This window comes from Cetorhinus maximus, unplaced genomic scaffold (assembly GCF_964194155.1).
Source record: "Cetorhinus maximus unplaced genomic scaffold, sCetMax3.hap1.1 HAP1_SCAFFOLD_2761, whole genome shotgun sequence".
NCBI classification, from domain to species: Eukaryota; Metazoa; Chordata; class Chondrichthyes; order Lamniformes; family Cetorhinidae; genus Cetorhinus; species Cetorhinus maximus.
Genome location: NW_027598692.1, coordinates 16,691 through 30,735, shown reverse-complemented (window position 1 = coordinate 30,735; position 14,045 = coordinate 16,691). Strand labels below are relative to the sequence as shown.

The following is a 14,045-nucleotide window of genomic DNA, read 5'->3' as shown; positions in this document are numbered from 1 at the left end:
ACCCTGACAGTGTCCCCCCCACTTTATACCCAGTGTCAGCATCGAGCGCTCCCAGGGCAGGTACAGCACGGGTTAGATACAGTGTAGAGCCCCCTCTACATTACCCTGACAGTGTGTCCCCTCCCCCACTTTATACCCAGTGTCAGCGTCGAGCGCTCCCAGGGCAGGTACAGCACGGGTTAGATACAGTCTACAAACTGGATATTGTCTTTTGGAACAATTTTTACTGGTGTAAATAATGTTCACGGGCACAAAAAGACAGAAGAGAAACACGAGGGTTTGGATGGGAGATAAACGAGTCCCCTTCACCCCTCTCACCCGTCCCACCAGAAATTTGGTGAAGCCAGATGTAGAAGATAGTGATGACAGGAAGCCAGTCGACAGTCAGACCGATGTCCTCAGAGGGTGCGTGAGGGAGGGGATCAGCAGGTCACTCTAATTTGTGGTGGGGTGGGGTGGGGGGAAAAAAATGATTTGCAGCCCGACTGCAGTTGTTCCCCTAGCTTGGGGCTGCCGGGGGAGGGGGAAATTCGAGTGAGAATCGGGTGGCTCTCTCCGCAATCCCTTTGGTGCAGTCTCTCTTCCACTCCGAAGCTTCGGGAGGAGCGAGGAGGCTTTCCAGACCCCGTTGCTCACTCCGCCGTCATTCGTACTGCACCGCCGAGGAACGGTGACTGCTCTGATTGCTGGAGAGAGAGAGAGAGAAAGACGCAGAGTTAGAGCGCAGGCTGCTGTTCACCACTCCTTTCCTTCCCACCCCCCTGATCATTCCCTGTCTCTCTCTATCCTTTCCTCCCCATCACACACGCACACACTCCTACTCTCTCTCCTCCTCCTCTTCCTCTCCCCGTAAGGGATGCGGGGAGCGGGCGGGAGAGCAGAGTTGTGGTAGACCCTCAGCCACCATCGTACCGACCGGCGAGGCAGGCTCCTCCAGGGGGGGCCGCTCCTACCCCCTTCCTGCTCTTGAGTCGGTGGTGCGCCGGGTCAGAGCGATGAACCTTTGACCTGCGCCCCTTCCCCAGGGTCGCAGAGGGTCAACAGTCGGCGCCTCTCCCATTGCGTCCGCTCGTCAAAAACGTGGAAACCAGGAGCAGGAGGAGGCCATTCGGCCCTTCGAGCCTTCTCCGCCATTCATTATGATCGTGGCTGATCATCCAACTCAATAGCCTGCTCCCGCTTTCTCCCCATACCCTCTGATCCCTTTCACCCCCAAGAGCTATATCTAACTCCTCGTTGAAAACATACAATGTTTTGGCCTCAACTACTTTCTGTGGTAGCGAATTCCACAGGCTCTCCGCTCTCTGGGTGAAGAAATTTCTCCCCATCTCAGTCCTAAATGGTCTACCCCGTATCCTCAGACTGTGACCCCTGGTTCTGGACTCCCTCCACCATCGGGAACATCCTTCCTGCATCTACCCTGTCTAGTCCCGTTAGAATTTTATAGGTTTCTATGAGATCCCCCCCTCATTCTTCTGAACTCCAGTGAATATAATCCGAACCGACTCAATCTCTCCTCCTACGTCAGTCCCGCCATCCCAGGAATCAGTCGGGTAAACCTTCGCTGCACTCCCTCTATAGCAAGAACATCCTTCCTCAGATAAGGAGACCAAAACTGCACACAATATTCCAGGTGTGGTCTCACCAAGGCCCTGTACAATTGCAGCAAGGCATCCCTGCTCCTGTACTCGAATCCTCTGGCTATGAAGGCCAACATGCCATTTAAAAATAGATGGACTTATATTTCTATAGCCCCCTTCGCAGATGCCCCAAGGGGTTAAACAGCTGGTGAAGTAGGTTGGAAGTACAGCCACTACCTTCAAGTAGGATGCATGGCAGCAAATATGTGCACAGGAAGATGCCATAATCTACAAAGTTATAGTCATCAGATAACCTGTTTTTTTTTCCTCTTAACAGCCATAGAGGGATAAATATTGAGCCTTGGACACCAGTTAAAACTCTCCTGCTTCTCTCCGATGTAGCGCCATTGCATCTTTTTTACATCCACCTCAGAGAAAGATCTCAGTTTAACGTCCCATTTGAAATTTGAAACTTCTGAGTGCAGCACTCCCTCAGTACTGACCCTCCGACAGTGCGGCACTCCCTCAGTACTGACCCTCCGACAGTGCAGCACTCCCTCAGTACTGACCCTCCGACAGTGCGGCGCTCCCTCAGTACTGACCCTCCGACAGTGCGGCGCTCCCTCAGTACTGACCCTCCGACAGTGCAGCACTCCCTCAGTACTGACCCTTCGACAGTGCGGCACTCCCTCAGTACTGACCCTCCGACAGTGCAGCACTCCCTCAGTACTGACCCTCCGACAGTGCGGCGCTCCCTCAGTAGTGACCCTCCGACAGTGCGGCACTCCCTCAGTACTGACCCTCCAACAGTGCAGAGCTCCCTCAGTACTGACCCTCTGACAGTGCCGTGCTCCCTCAGTACTGACCCTCCGACAGTGCGGCGCTCCCTCAGTACTGACCCTCCGACAGTGCAGCGCGCCCTCAGTACTGACCCTCCGACAGTGCGGCACTCCCTCAGTACTGACCCTCCGACAGTGCAGCACTCCCTCAGTGCTGACCCTCCGACAGTGCGGCGCTCCCTCAGTACTGACCCTCCGACAGTGCGGCGCTCCCTCAGTACTGACCCTCCGACAGTGCGGCACTCCCTCAGTACTGACCCTCCGACAGTGCGGCACTCCCTCAGTACTGACCCTCCGACAGTGCGGCGCTCCCTCAGTACTGACCCTCCGACAGTGCGGCACTCCCTCAGTACTGACCCTCCAACAGTGCAGAGCTCCCTCAGTACTGACCCTCTGACAGTGCCGTGCTCCCTCAGTACTGACCCTCCGACAGTGCGGCGCTCCCTCAGTACTGACCCTCCGACAGTGCAGCGCGCCCTCAGTACTGACCCTCCGACAGTGCGGCACTCCCTCAGTACTGACCCTCCGACAGTGCGGCACTTCCTCAGTACTGACCCTCCGACAGTGCGGCACTCCCTCAGAACTGACGCTCCGACAGTGCGGCACTCCCTCAGAACTGACGCTCCGACAGTGCGGCTCTCCCTCAGTACTGACCCTCTGACAGTGCGGCACTCCCTCGGCACTGGCAGTGAGATTGTCAGCCTGTACCCATGTCTCCAGAGCGGGACTCGAACCCCCAACCACCTGTCCGAGACGAGAGATGGCTGACCAACTCAGCCATGACTGACCTGTTCACGTGGACGCAGGTCATAGAGAGTGAAAGGTCAGTGCTGTGTGAAACATCTGATTTAGCACTGGGACAACATGCTAGGGGTTTACCAGTGACCTGAAACTGAACTGGACCAACCATATAAATACTGTGGCTACAAGAGCAGGTCAGAGCTGGGAATGCTGCGGAGAGTAACTCACCTCCTGACTCCCCAAAGCCTGTCCACCATCTACAAGGCACAAGTCAGGAGTGTGATGGATACTCCCCACTTGCCTGGATGAGTTGCAGCTCCCATAACACTCAAGAAGCTCAACACCATCCAGGACAAAGCAGCCCCACTTGATCGGCACCCCATCCACAAACATTCACTCCCTCTACCACCGACGCACAGTAGCAGCAGTGTGTGTACCATCTACAAGATGCACTGCAGCAACTCACCAAGGCTCCTTCGACAGCACCTTCCAAACCCACCACCTCTACCATCTAGAAGGACAAGGGCAGCAGACACATGGGGAACACCCACCACCTGGAAGTTCCCCTCCGAGCCACTCACCATCCTGACTTGGGAATATATCGGCCGTTCCTTCACTGTCGCTGGGGTTAAAATCCTGGAACTCCCTCCCTAACAGCACTGTGGGTGTACCTACACCACACGGGACAAAATCCTGGAACTCCCTAACAGCGCTGTGGGTGTACCTACACCACACGGGACAAAATCCTGGAACTCCCTCCCTAACAGCGCCGTGGGTGTACCTACACCACACGGGACAAAATCCTGGAACTCCCTCCCTAACAGTACTGTGGGTGTACCTACACCACACGGGACAAAATCCTGGAACTCCCTCCCTAACAGCGCCGTGGGTGTACCTACACCACACGGGGATTGCAGCGGCTCAAGAAGGCAGCTCACCCCCCACCACCTTCTCAAGGGGGCAATTAGGGATGGGCATCAAATGCTGGGCCCAGCCAGTGAAGCCAGCAATCCCACAAATGAATATTTAAAACAAAAGAGGAGCCCACTTCCCCTCCAGGGCACTCACCTCAGAGCCAGCGTCTCCCCCATTTTAACGCACAGATTTTCTCATGGTCTCCAACATCGCATGCGTCTCCGGGAACTTGAGTCTACGAGGAGGCCCCTTCTTAAGCCCACTCCACAGGACCACCTCTGGTGTGGAACAGGAAGAAAGGAAGGGGTAAGCAGATTTAAACCATCTCAGTCAACACGCCCTAGACACAAGAGCCTAAGAAACAGGAGCAGCAGGAGTCCATTCGGCCCCTCGAGTAACCCCCCCCCCAGCCTCCATTCAATTCGATCACGGAGGATCTCCTACCTCAACTCCACTTTCCCGCCCCTCCCCACCTCCTCCCCATATCCTTTAATTCCCTCAGCGTCCAAAAATCCCTCTGATTCAGCCTGAAATAAACTCAACGACGGAGCATCTGCGGCTCCCTGGGTGGGCGGGGCGGGGGGGAGAGAATTCCAAAGATTCTCAACCCTCCGAGCGAAGACATTTCTCCTCGTCTCCGTCCAAAATGGCCGATCCCTTATCCTGAAACTCTGAGTCCCCCACTGCTTCCCCCCCGCACCCCCCCCCCCCAAATGAGTTCTAGACTCTCCAGTGCGAAATGGGGAAACATCCTCTCAACATCGGCCCTGACTCGATTGACCCTGTCTCCACCACACTCTCAGACAGTGCGTTCCAGATCCTAACCACTCGATTGACCCTGTCTCCCCCACACTCTCAGACAGTGTGTTCCAGATCCTAACCACTCGATTGACCCTGTCTCCCCCACACTCTCAGACAGTGCGTTCCAGACCCTAACCACTCAATTGACCCTGTCTCCCCCACACTCTCAGACAGTGTGTTCCAGATCCTAACCACTCGATTGACCCTGTCTCCACCACACTCTCAGACGGTGCGTTCCAGATCCTAACCACTCGATTGACCCTGTCTCCCCCACACTCTCAGACAGTGCGTTCCAGACCCTAACCACTCGATTGACCCTGTCTCCACCACACTCTCAGACGGTGCGTTCCAGATCCTAACCACTCGATTGATCCTGTCTCCACCACACTCTCAGACAGTCCATTCCAGATCCTAACCACTCGCTGTGTGAAAAGGTTTCTCCTCATGTCGCCGTTGCTTCTTTCACCAATCACCTTCAATCTGTTTCCCTCTGGTTCTCGATCCTTCCACCAATGGGAACAGTTTCTCCCGATCGACTCTGCCCAGACCCCTCATGATTTTGAACACCTCGATCAAATCTCCTCCCAACCTTCTCTTCTCCGAGGAGAACAGTCCCGGCTTCTCCAATCTCTCCACGTCACTGAAGTTCCTCATCCCTGGAACCATTCTCGTCAATCTTTCCCGCACTCTCTCTCTAAAGCCTTCACATCCTTCCTAAATTGCGGATCCCAGAACTGGACACAGTACTCCAGTTGAGGCTGAACCAGTGTTTTATTCAGGTTTAACATAACCTCCTTGCTCTTGTACTCTACGCCCCTATTAACAAAGCCCAGGATCCTGTACGCTTTATGAACTGTTCTCTCAACCTGTCCTGCCACCTTTATTGATCTGGACATATTTAACCTGGGTCCCTCTGCTCCTACACCCCCTTTATTTTATAATGTTTCTCCACGTTCTTCCCAGTAAAATGCCCTCACACTCCTCTGCATTAAACCTCATCTGCCACCTGTGTTTCATATCCGTGTCCATCTCTGTCTGGATGAGGGAACCAAATGTAATATTAACATGAAACTTGGTGGGAATGTGAGCAATGAGGAGGGTGTTATGAGGCTTCAAGGTGATTTAGACAGGTTGAGTGAGTGGGAAGGTACATGGCCGATGCAGTATAACATGAATAAGTGTGAAGTTATCCACTTTGGTAGGAAAAACAGAATGGCAGAGTATTATTTAAACGGTGATAGATTGGGAAATGTGGATGTACAAAGGGACCTGGGTGTCCTTGTACACCAGTCACTGAAAGCAAGCAATGCAGGTGCAGCAAGCAGTTAAGAAGGCAAATGGTATGTTGGCCTTCATTGTGAGAGGACTTGAGTACAGGAGCAGGGATTTCTTACTGCAGCTGTACAGGGCCTTGGTGAGGCTGCACCTGGAGTATTGTGGGCAGTTTTGGTCTCCTTACCTAAGAAAGGATGTACTTGCCATAGAGGGAGCGCAGCGAAGGTTCACCAGACTGATTCCTGGGATGGCAGGATTGTCGTGTGAGGAGAGACGGGGCCGACTAGGCCCTGTATTCACTGGAGTTTAGAAGAATGAGAGGGGATCTCAATGAAATGTATAAAATTCTGGCAGGGATGGACAGACTGGACGCAGGGACGGACAGGCTGGACGCAGGGACGGACAGACCGGACGCAGGGACGGACAGACCGGACGCAGGGGCGGACAGACCGGACGCAGGGACGGACAGACCGGACGCGGGGACGGACAGACCGGACGCGGGGACGGACAGACCGGACGCGGGGACGGACAGACCGGACGCGGGGACGGACAGACCGGACGCGGGGACGGACAGGCCGGACGCGGGGACGGACAGACTGGACGCAGGGATGAGGTTTCCTCTGGCTGTGGGGGTGGGGTCTAGAACAAGGGGTCACAGTCTGAGGATACGGGGTAGACCATTGAGGACTGAGATGAGGAGAAACCTCATCACCCAGAGGGTGGTGAAGCTGTGGAATTCTCCACCACAGAAGACAGCGGAGGCCGGGTCACTGAATATATTGAAGAAGGAAATAGATAGATTTCTGGACTCTAAAGGTGTGAACGGGTAGGGGGAGAGAGCGGGAGTACGGCGTGAGATAGAGGATCGGCCATGATCGTATTGAATGGCGGAGCAGACTCGAGGGGCCGAATGGCCTCCTCCTGCTTCTAATTTCTGTCCCTATTTCTCCCGTGACCTCTAACTTTATTCACAAGCCTGCTCCGTGATGGGAAATGGGGCAGACTCGTTCGAGGGGTGGGGAGGGTTATGCCAATCATAGGGGGGGAATCCTCAACTGCTGAGCATGGTACCTGGGTTGCTCCTGCTAGGCCCACCCTCTTATCTCAACAGTCGGCGTGGCGATGAACTGTCACAGGGAATGGCCACCCCCCCAATTTGGCAGGAAGAATAAAAAAGCAGAGTTTTAATTAAACGGAGAACGTCTGCAGAATTCTGAGGTGCAGAGGGATCTGGGCGTTCTAGTACATGAGTCACAAAACGTTAATATTCAGGTACAGCAAGTAATTGAAAAGGCGAATGGAATGGGATCCTTTATTACAAGAGGGTTCGGACATAAGAGTAAGGATGTTATGCTTCAGTTAGACAGGGCGTTGGTGAGACCGCATCTCGAATACCGTGTGCGGTTTTTGGTCTCCTTATTTAAGGAAGGATGTAAATGTGTTGGAGGTGGTTCAGAGGAGGTTTGCTAGATCGATACCTGGAATGAGTGGGTTGTCTTATGAGGAAAGGGTTGGACAGACTGGGCTTGTTTCCACTGGAGTTTAGAAGAGTGAGGGGGGTGGGATTTGATTGAAGTTATACAAGATCCTGAACGGCCTGGACAAGGTGGACGTGGAAAGGATGTTTCCTCTTTGTGGGTGAGTCCGGAACTAGGTGGGGGGTGGGGGGGTCACTGTTTTAAAATGAGGGGTCGCCCTTTTAGGACAGAGATGAGGAGAAATTGTTTTCTCTCTGAGGGTCGTGCGAGTTTGGAACTCTCGGCCTCCGGAGGTGGGGGGGGCGTCACTGAATATTTTTAAGGCGGAGGTAGGTAGATTCTTGTGAGGCAAGGGGATCAAAGGTTATCAGGGTTAGATGGGAATGTGGAACTCGAAACACGAGAAGATCAGGCCACGATCTTATCGAACGGCGGAGCAGGCTCGAGGGGCCGAATGGTCTACTCCTGCTCCTGTTTTGTACGTTCCTGCAGAGATACAGACCCAGGTGTACGCCAGCTCTCTCTCTCACCCTTGCCCTCCTGCGTCACCAGCGTGATTTCGAAGCTGTTCCTCCGGGGCTTGTCCGGGTTCAGCTGCACCTCGATGCCTCCGAATTCCTTGCGCAAAGCCTCACCGAGGGCCATCGCGGCGCGGTGATACACTCGTCAGCTGGTGCTGAGAGAGAGAGAGAGAGAGAGTGAGAAAATAACAAAAGGGAGCCAGAGAGATGGGTGAGGTGATGAGGGGACTGTCCTTGGGACCTGGAAAAGGGGATGGAAGTTGAATCCACGAGTAACCTGAGAAGGGAGGGCCACTTGAGCCCAACAGACGAAACTCCTCCTCCCGGGACCTGCCTTTCTCTGATTCCATAATCATCCCTTTCAAAGAAACTAATCCAGGTTCGGGGCTGACAAGTGGCAAGTAACATTCGCGCCACACAAGTGCCAGGCAATGACCATCTCCAACCAAGAGAGAATCCAACCATCGCCCCCTTGACATTCAATGGGCATTACCATCACTGAATCCCCCACTATCAACATCCTGGGGGTTTTACCATTGACCAGAAACTGAACTGGACCAGCCATATAAATACTGTGGCTACAAGAGCAGGTCAGAGGCTGGGAATCTTGCGGAGAGTAACTCACCTCCTGTCTCCCCAAAGCCTGTCCACCATCTACAAGGCACAAGTCAGGAGTGTGATGGAATACTCCCCCACTTGCCTGGATGAGTGCAGCTCCCACAACACTCAAGAAGCTCGACACCGTCCAGGACAAAGCAGCCCCGCTTGACTGGCACCCCATCCACAAACATTCACTCCCTCCACCACCGATGCACAGTAGCAGCAGTGTGTGTACCATCTACAAGATGCACTGCAGCAACTCACCAAGGCTCCTTCGACAGCACCTTCCAAACTCACGACCGCTACCATCTAGAAGGACAAGGGCAGCAGACACATGGGGAACACCCACCACCTGGAAGTTCCCCTCCGAGCCACTCACCATCCCGACTTGGGAATATATCGGCCGTTCCTTCACTGTCGCTGGGTCAAAATCCTGGAACTCCCTCCCTAACAGCACTGTGGGTGTACCTACACCACACGGACAAAATCCTGGAACTCCCTCCCTAACAGCGCTGTGGGTGTACCTACACCACACGGACAAAATCCTGGAACTCCCTCCCTAACAGCGCTGTGGGTGTACCTACACCACACGGGACAAAATCCTGGAACTCCCTCCCTAACAGCACTGTGGGTGTACCTACACCACACGGACAAAATCCTGGAACTCCCTCCCTAACAGCGCTGTGGGTGTACCTACACCACACGGGACAAAATCCTGGAACTCCCTCCCTAACAGCGCTGTGGGTGTACCTACACCACACGGACAAATTCCTGGAACTCCCTCCCTAACAGCGCTGTGGGTTTACCTACACCACACGGGGACTGCAGCGGCTCAAGAAGGCAGCTCACCACCCACCACCTTCTCAAGGGGGGCAATTAGGGACGGGGCAATAAATGCTGGGCCCGGCCAGCGACGCCCACATCCCCGTGAAAGAGTTTTTAAAAAAAAAACTTTATCCCCTTGTGTGGGATCTTGCTGTGCTCAAAGCGGCTGCAGCATTTCCTTCAACAATAACCTCGCCTCCGCCTACTCTCTCGAAGTTGCGCGTCACCTCTTACTTGAGCCGACTGTCCGCGTCCAGGCGGAACATTCTGGATTTTTCCAAGCTCCTCCCCCCCGCGCCCCACCCCATGAGCCTGAATTTCCTCATCTGGATAATTCCCTCTTCCTTTTCGGCTGGGGGTGGGTAAATCCTGGGCCCCAAGAATTCGGGCGGGAGCTCTTCCTCCAATAGGCTGAGGCGGGCGGTGGGGGGGAGGGAGGGAGGGGAGTGTCGGGCGGTGGGAGGGGCCACGGCGAGATCCCCACGCGCCTATTCAACCGGGAGCGCTGCACAAATGAAAAAAAAGGTCAGCTCACTCCGTCTCCGGGTCCACTCTGAACCGCTCTGGTGCCGTCCGGTTAAGGGGACCGCAGAAGGCGGCCACGGCTGTTACCGTGGCTACACCATTTTAGCCACGCGCACCGAAGGTGACCTGCGCGCCCCCCCCCCGCCCATCCCCTCATACATGCACCACCCTTACGCATGCCTGATTTGCTTTAAACATGCAGTCGTGCGGCCGGACTGTCAACAAAAACAATCCCCTCCCCCACGTGGAGAGGTATCATTAACCAAGGAACGGGGGAAGAAGGGACAGAGAGAGAGAGAGAGAGGTAGGCAGACAGGAGAGAGAGAGACAGGAGATAGATAGAGAGAGCGAGAGGTAGGGAGAGAGGAGAGAGAGAGCGAGAGGAGACAGAGAGAGAGAGAGAGGTAGGCAGACAGGAGAGAGGGAGAGGAGACAGAGAGAGAGAGAGAGAGGTAGGCAGACAGGAGAGAGAGAGAGGGAGAGAGGTAGGCAGACAGGAGAGAGGGAGAGGAGACAGATAGAGAGAACGAGAGGTAGGCAGACAGGAGAGAGAGAGGAGACAGAGAGAGAGCGAGAGGTAGGCAGACAGGAGAGAGAGAGGGGAGAAAGAGAGAGAGAGTGAGAGGTAGGCAGACAGGAGAGAGAGAGACAGGAGATAGAGCGAGTGAGAGGTAGGCAGACAGGAGAGAGAGAGGGGAGATAGAGAGAGCGAGAGGTAGGCAGACAGGAGAGAGAGAGACAGGAGACAGATAGAGAGAGAGGTAGGCAGACAGGAGAGAGAGACAGGAGATAGATAGAGCGAGAGGTAGGGAGAGAGGAGAGAGAGAGGGGAGACAGATAGAGAGAACGAGAGGTAGGCAGACAGGAGAGAGAGAGAGGAGACAGAGAGAGAGAGCGAGAGGTAGGCAGACAGGAGAGAGAGAGGAGACAGAGAGAGAGAGCGAGAGGTAGGCAGACAGGAGAGAGAGTGGGGAGACAGATAGAGAGAGTGAGAGGGGAGACAGGAGAGAGAGAGATAGAGACAGAGAGAGAGAGCGAGAGGTAGGCAGACAGGAGAGAGAGAGGGGAGACAGAGAGAGAGAGTGAGAGGTAGGCAGACAGGAGAGAGAGTGGGGAGACAGATAGAGAGAGCGAGAGGTAGGCAGACAGGAGAGAGAGAGACAGGAGATAGATAGAGCGAGCGAGAGGTAGGCAGACAGGAGAGAGAGTGGGGAGACAGATAGAGAGAGCGAGAGGTAGGGAGACAGGAGAGAGAGTGGGGAGACAGATAGAGAGAGCGAGAGGTAGGGAGACAGGAGAGAGAGTGGGGAGACAGATAGAGAGAGCGAGAGGTAGGCAGACAGGAGAGAGAGAGATAGAGAGAGCGAGAGGTAGGGAGACAGGAGAGAGAGAGATAGAGACAGAGAGAGAGAGCGAGAGGTAGGCAGACTGGAGAGAGAGTGGGGAGACAGATAGAGAGAGCGAGAGGTAGGGAGACAGGAGAGAGAGTGGGGAGACAGATAGAGCGAGAGGTAGGCAGACAGGAGAGAGAGAGATAGATAGAGAGAGCGAGAGGTAGGCAGACAGGAGAGAGAGTGGGGAGACAGATAGAGAGAGCGAGAGGTAGGCAGACAGGAGAGATAGAGAGCGAGAGGTAGGGAGACAGGAGAGAGAGAGATAGAGACAGATAGAGAGAGCGAGAGGTAGGCAGACAGGAGAGAGAGAGACAGATAGAGAGAGAGCGAGAGGTAGGGAGACAGGAGAGAGAGTGGGGAGACAGATAGAGAGAGCGAGAGGTAGGGAGACAGGAGAGAGAGTGGGGAGACAGATAGAGAGAGCGAGAGGTAGGCAGACAGGAGAGAGAGAGATAGAGAGGGGAGACAGAGAGAGAGAGAGCGAGAGGTAGGCAGACAGGAGAGAGAGAGAGGGGAGATAGAGAGAGTGAGATAGAGAGACAGCGAGAGAGAGAGAGCGAGACAGAGAGAATAAAACAGAGAGACAGAGAGAAAAATAGAGAGTGAGAAACAGATAGAGAGTGAGAGAGAGAGAGTGAGATAGAGAGAGACACAGAGAGAGAGACAGAGAGAGAGACACAGAGAGAGTGAGACAGAGAGAGAGCGAGAGATAGAGAGACAGGAGAGAGAGAGAGTGAGATAGAGAGAGACACAGAGAGAGAGTGAGACAGAGAGAGAGCGAGAGATAGAGAGAGAGACACACAGAGAGAGAGTGAGACAGAGAGAGAGCGAGAGATAGAGAGAGACAGAGAGAGAGAGAGGGGAGATAGAGAGAGAGAGGTAGGGAGACAGGAGAGAGAGAGACAGAGACAGAGAGAGAGAGCGAGAGAGAGAGATAGATTGAGAGAGAACGAGAGAGAGAGAGGGACAGAGAGAGTGAGACAGAGAGAGGGACAGAGAGAGAGCGAGAGAGAGACAGAGAGAGAGAGAGCAAGAGAGAGAGTGAGACAGAGAGATAGATTGAGAGAGAACGAGAGAGAGAGAGGGACAGAGAGAGAGAGCGAGACTGAGAGAGCGAGAGAGACAGAGAGAGAGAGACAGAGAGAGAGAGCGAGACTGAGAGAGCGAGAGAGACAGAGAGAGAGCGAGAGAGAGAGACAGAGAGAGAGACAGAGAGAGAAAGAGAGCAAGAGAGAGAGAGACAGAGGGAGAGAGAGAGACAGAGAGTGAGACAGCGAGAGAGAGAGAGCGAGAGAGAGTGAGACAGAGAGAGAGAGAGAGAGAGAGAGGAACAGAGAGAGAGAGCGAGAGAGAGCGACAGAGACTGAGAGAGAGACAGAGAGAGAGAGAGAGACAGAGACAGAGAGAGAATGAGAGAGACAGAGAGAGAGAGCGAGACAGAGAGAGAATGAGAGAGACAGAGTGAGTGAGAGAGAGAGAACTTGGCGTGTGCCTGTGTGAAACCAGCTCTCGGGCAGCTGTCCGGAGCAGAATCACAGGTTGGCAGCCCCCCACCCCCCGGAGCTGCTGAAATGATTTACCAATGCTCGAAGATGACCTTCAGGCCGGTGCCCAGGGGGGTTTGGGTGCCCGGGGAGTTGCTGGGTTCGAGGGAGGAGGTAGAGGAGGTTGACGGAGGCTGGGCCCCTTGCCTCTGCCTTTCAGCCATGTGGCTGCTCAGAGAGTTTAGCAAAAACCCCCCAGGAAGTGGCGGGAAATTCCAAACCGATACAATGGGGCCAGACCATCAGCCCAGGGCTGGGGCGGGGGGGGGGGGGAATTAAAGGGACTGCTCCCCCAGACACAGGGTCAAAGCTAAACTGGGCTTGGGCTCATCCAACCCGAGCATTGCTCTGAGAAACCTGAGACTGCCTTTTACTATCTCCCATTTCCAAGGGGCTTCAGATTGTTAATCCCCCTCCTCGCTCCCCCCTCCCCCTCCCTCTCCTCCCTCCCCTCTCCCCCTCCCCCCCTCCCCTCGCCAAACCTTGGCATAGCCCAACTTCCATTGTTTCATGTTTGTCAGGGGGGTGGGGCTAACCGCACTTAAAGGGGCTGATCACACTTAAAGGGGCTGATCACACTTAAAGGGACGGATCACACTGAAAAGGACGGATCACACTTAAAGGGACGGATCACACTTAAAGGGACGGATCACACTGAAAAGGACGGATCACACTTAAAAGGACGGATCACACTTAAAAGGACGGATCACACTTAAAGGGACGGATCACACTGAAAAGGACGGATCACACTTAAAGGGACGGATCACACTGAAAAGGACGGATCACACTTAAAAGGACGGATCACACTTAAAGGGACGGATCACACTGAAAAGGACGGATCACACTTAAAAGGACGGATCACACTTAAAGGGACGGATCACACTGAAAAGGACGGATCACACTTAAAGGGACGGATCACACTGAAAAGGACGGATCACACTTAAAGGGGCTGATCACACTTAAAGGGGCTAACCACACTTAAAGAGGCTGATCACACTTAAAGGGGA

At 54.3% G+C, this 14,045-nt stretch overlaps 1 protein-coding gene across 2 annotated transcripts; it reads right to left on the bottom strand.

Annotated features, from left to right (window-relative positions):
* Positions 1-213: 213 nt before the first annotated feature.
* selenoh (selenoprotein H) lies at positions 214-13,267 on the bottom strand. 2 transcript variants are annotated; one of them, XM_078537651.1, is made up of 4 exons: positions 13,075-13,267; positions 8,160-8,305; positions 4,229-4,353; positions 214-686 (listed from the first exon to the last, which is right to left on the bottom strand). In XM_078537651.1, the coding sequence occupies exons 1-3, from the start codon at positions 13,200-13,202 to the stop codon at positions 4,253-4,255; spliced, it is 375 nt and encodes a 124-aa protein (XP_078393777.1). In that variant the 5' UTR covers positions 13,203-13,267; the 3' UTR covers positions 214-686; positions 4,229-4,252. The 2 variants fall into 2 exon arrangements, with proteins under 2 accessions (XP_078393777.1, XP_078393778.1); XM_078537652.1 differs by having other exon boundaries at positions 522-679; positions 4,225-4,353.
* Positions 13,268-14,045: the final 778 nt, after the last annotated feature.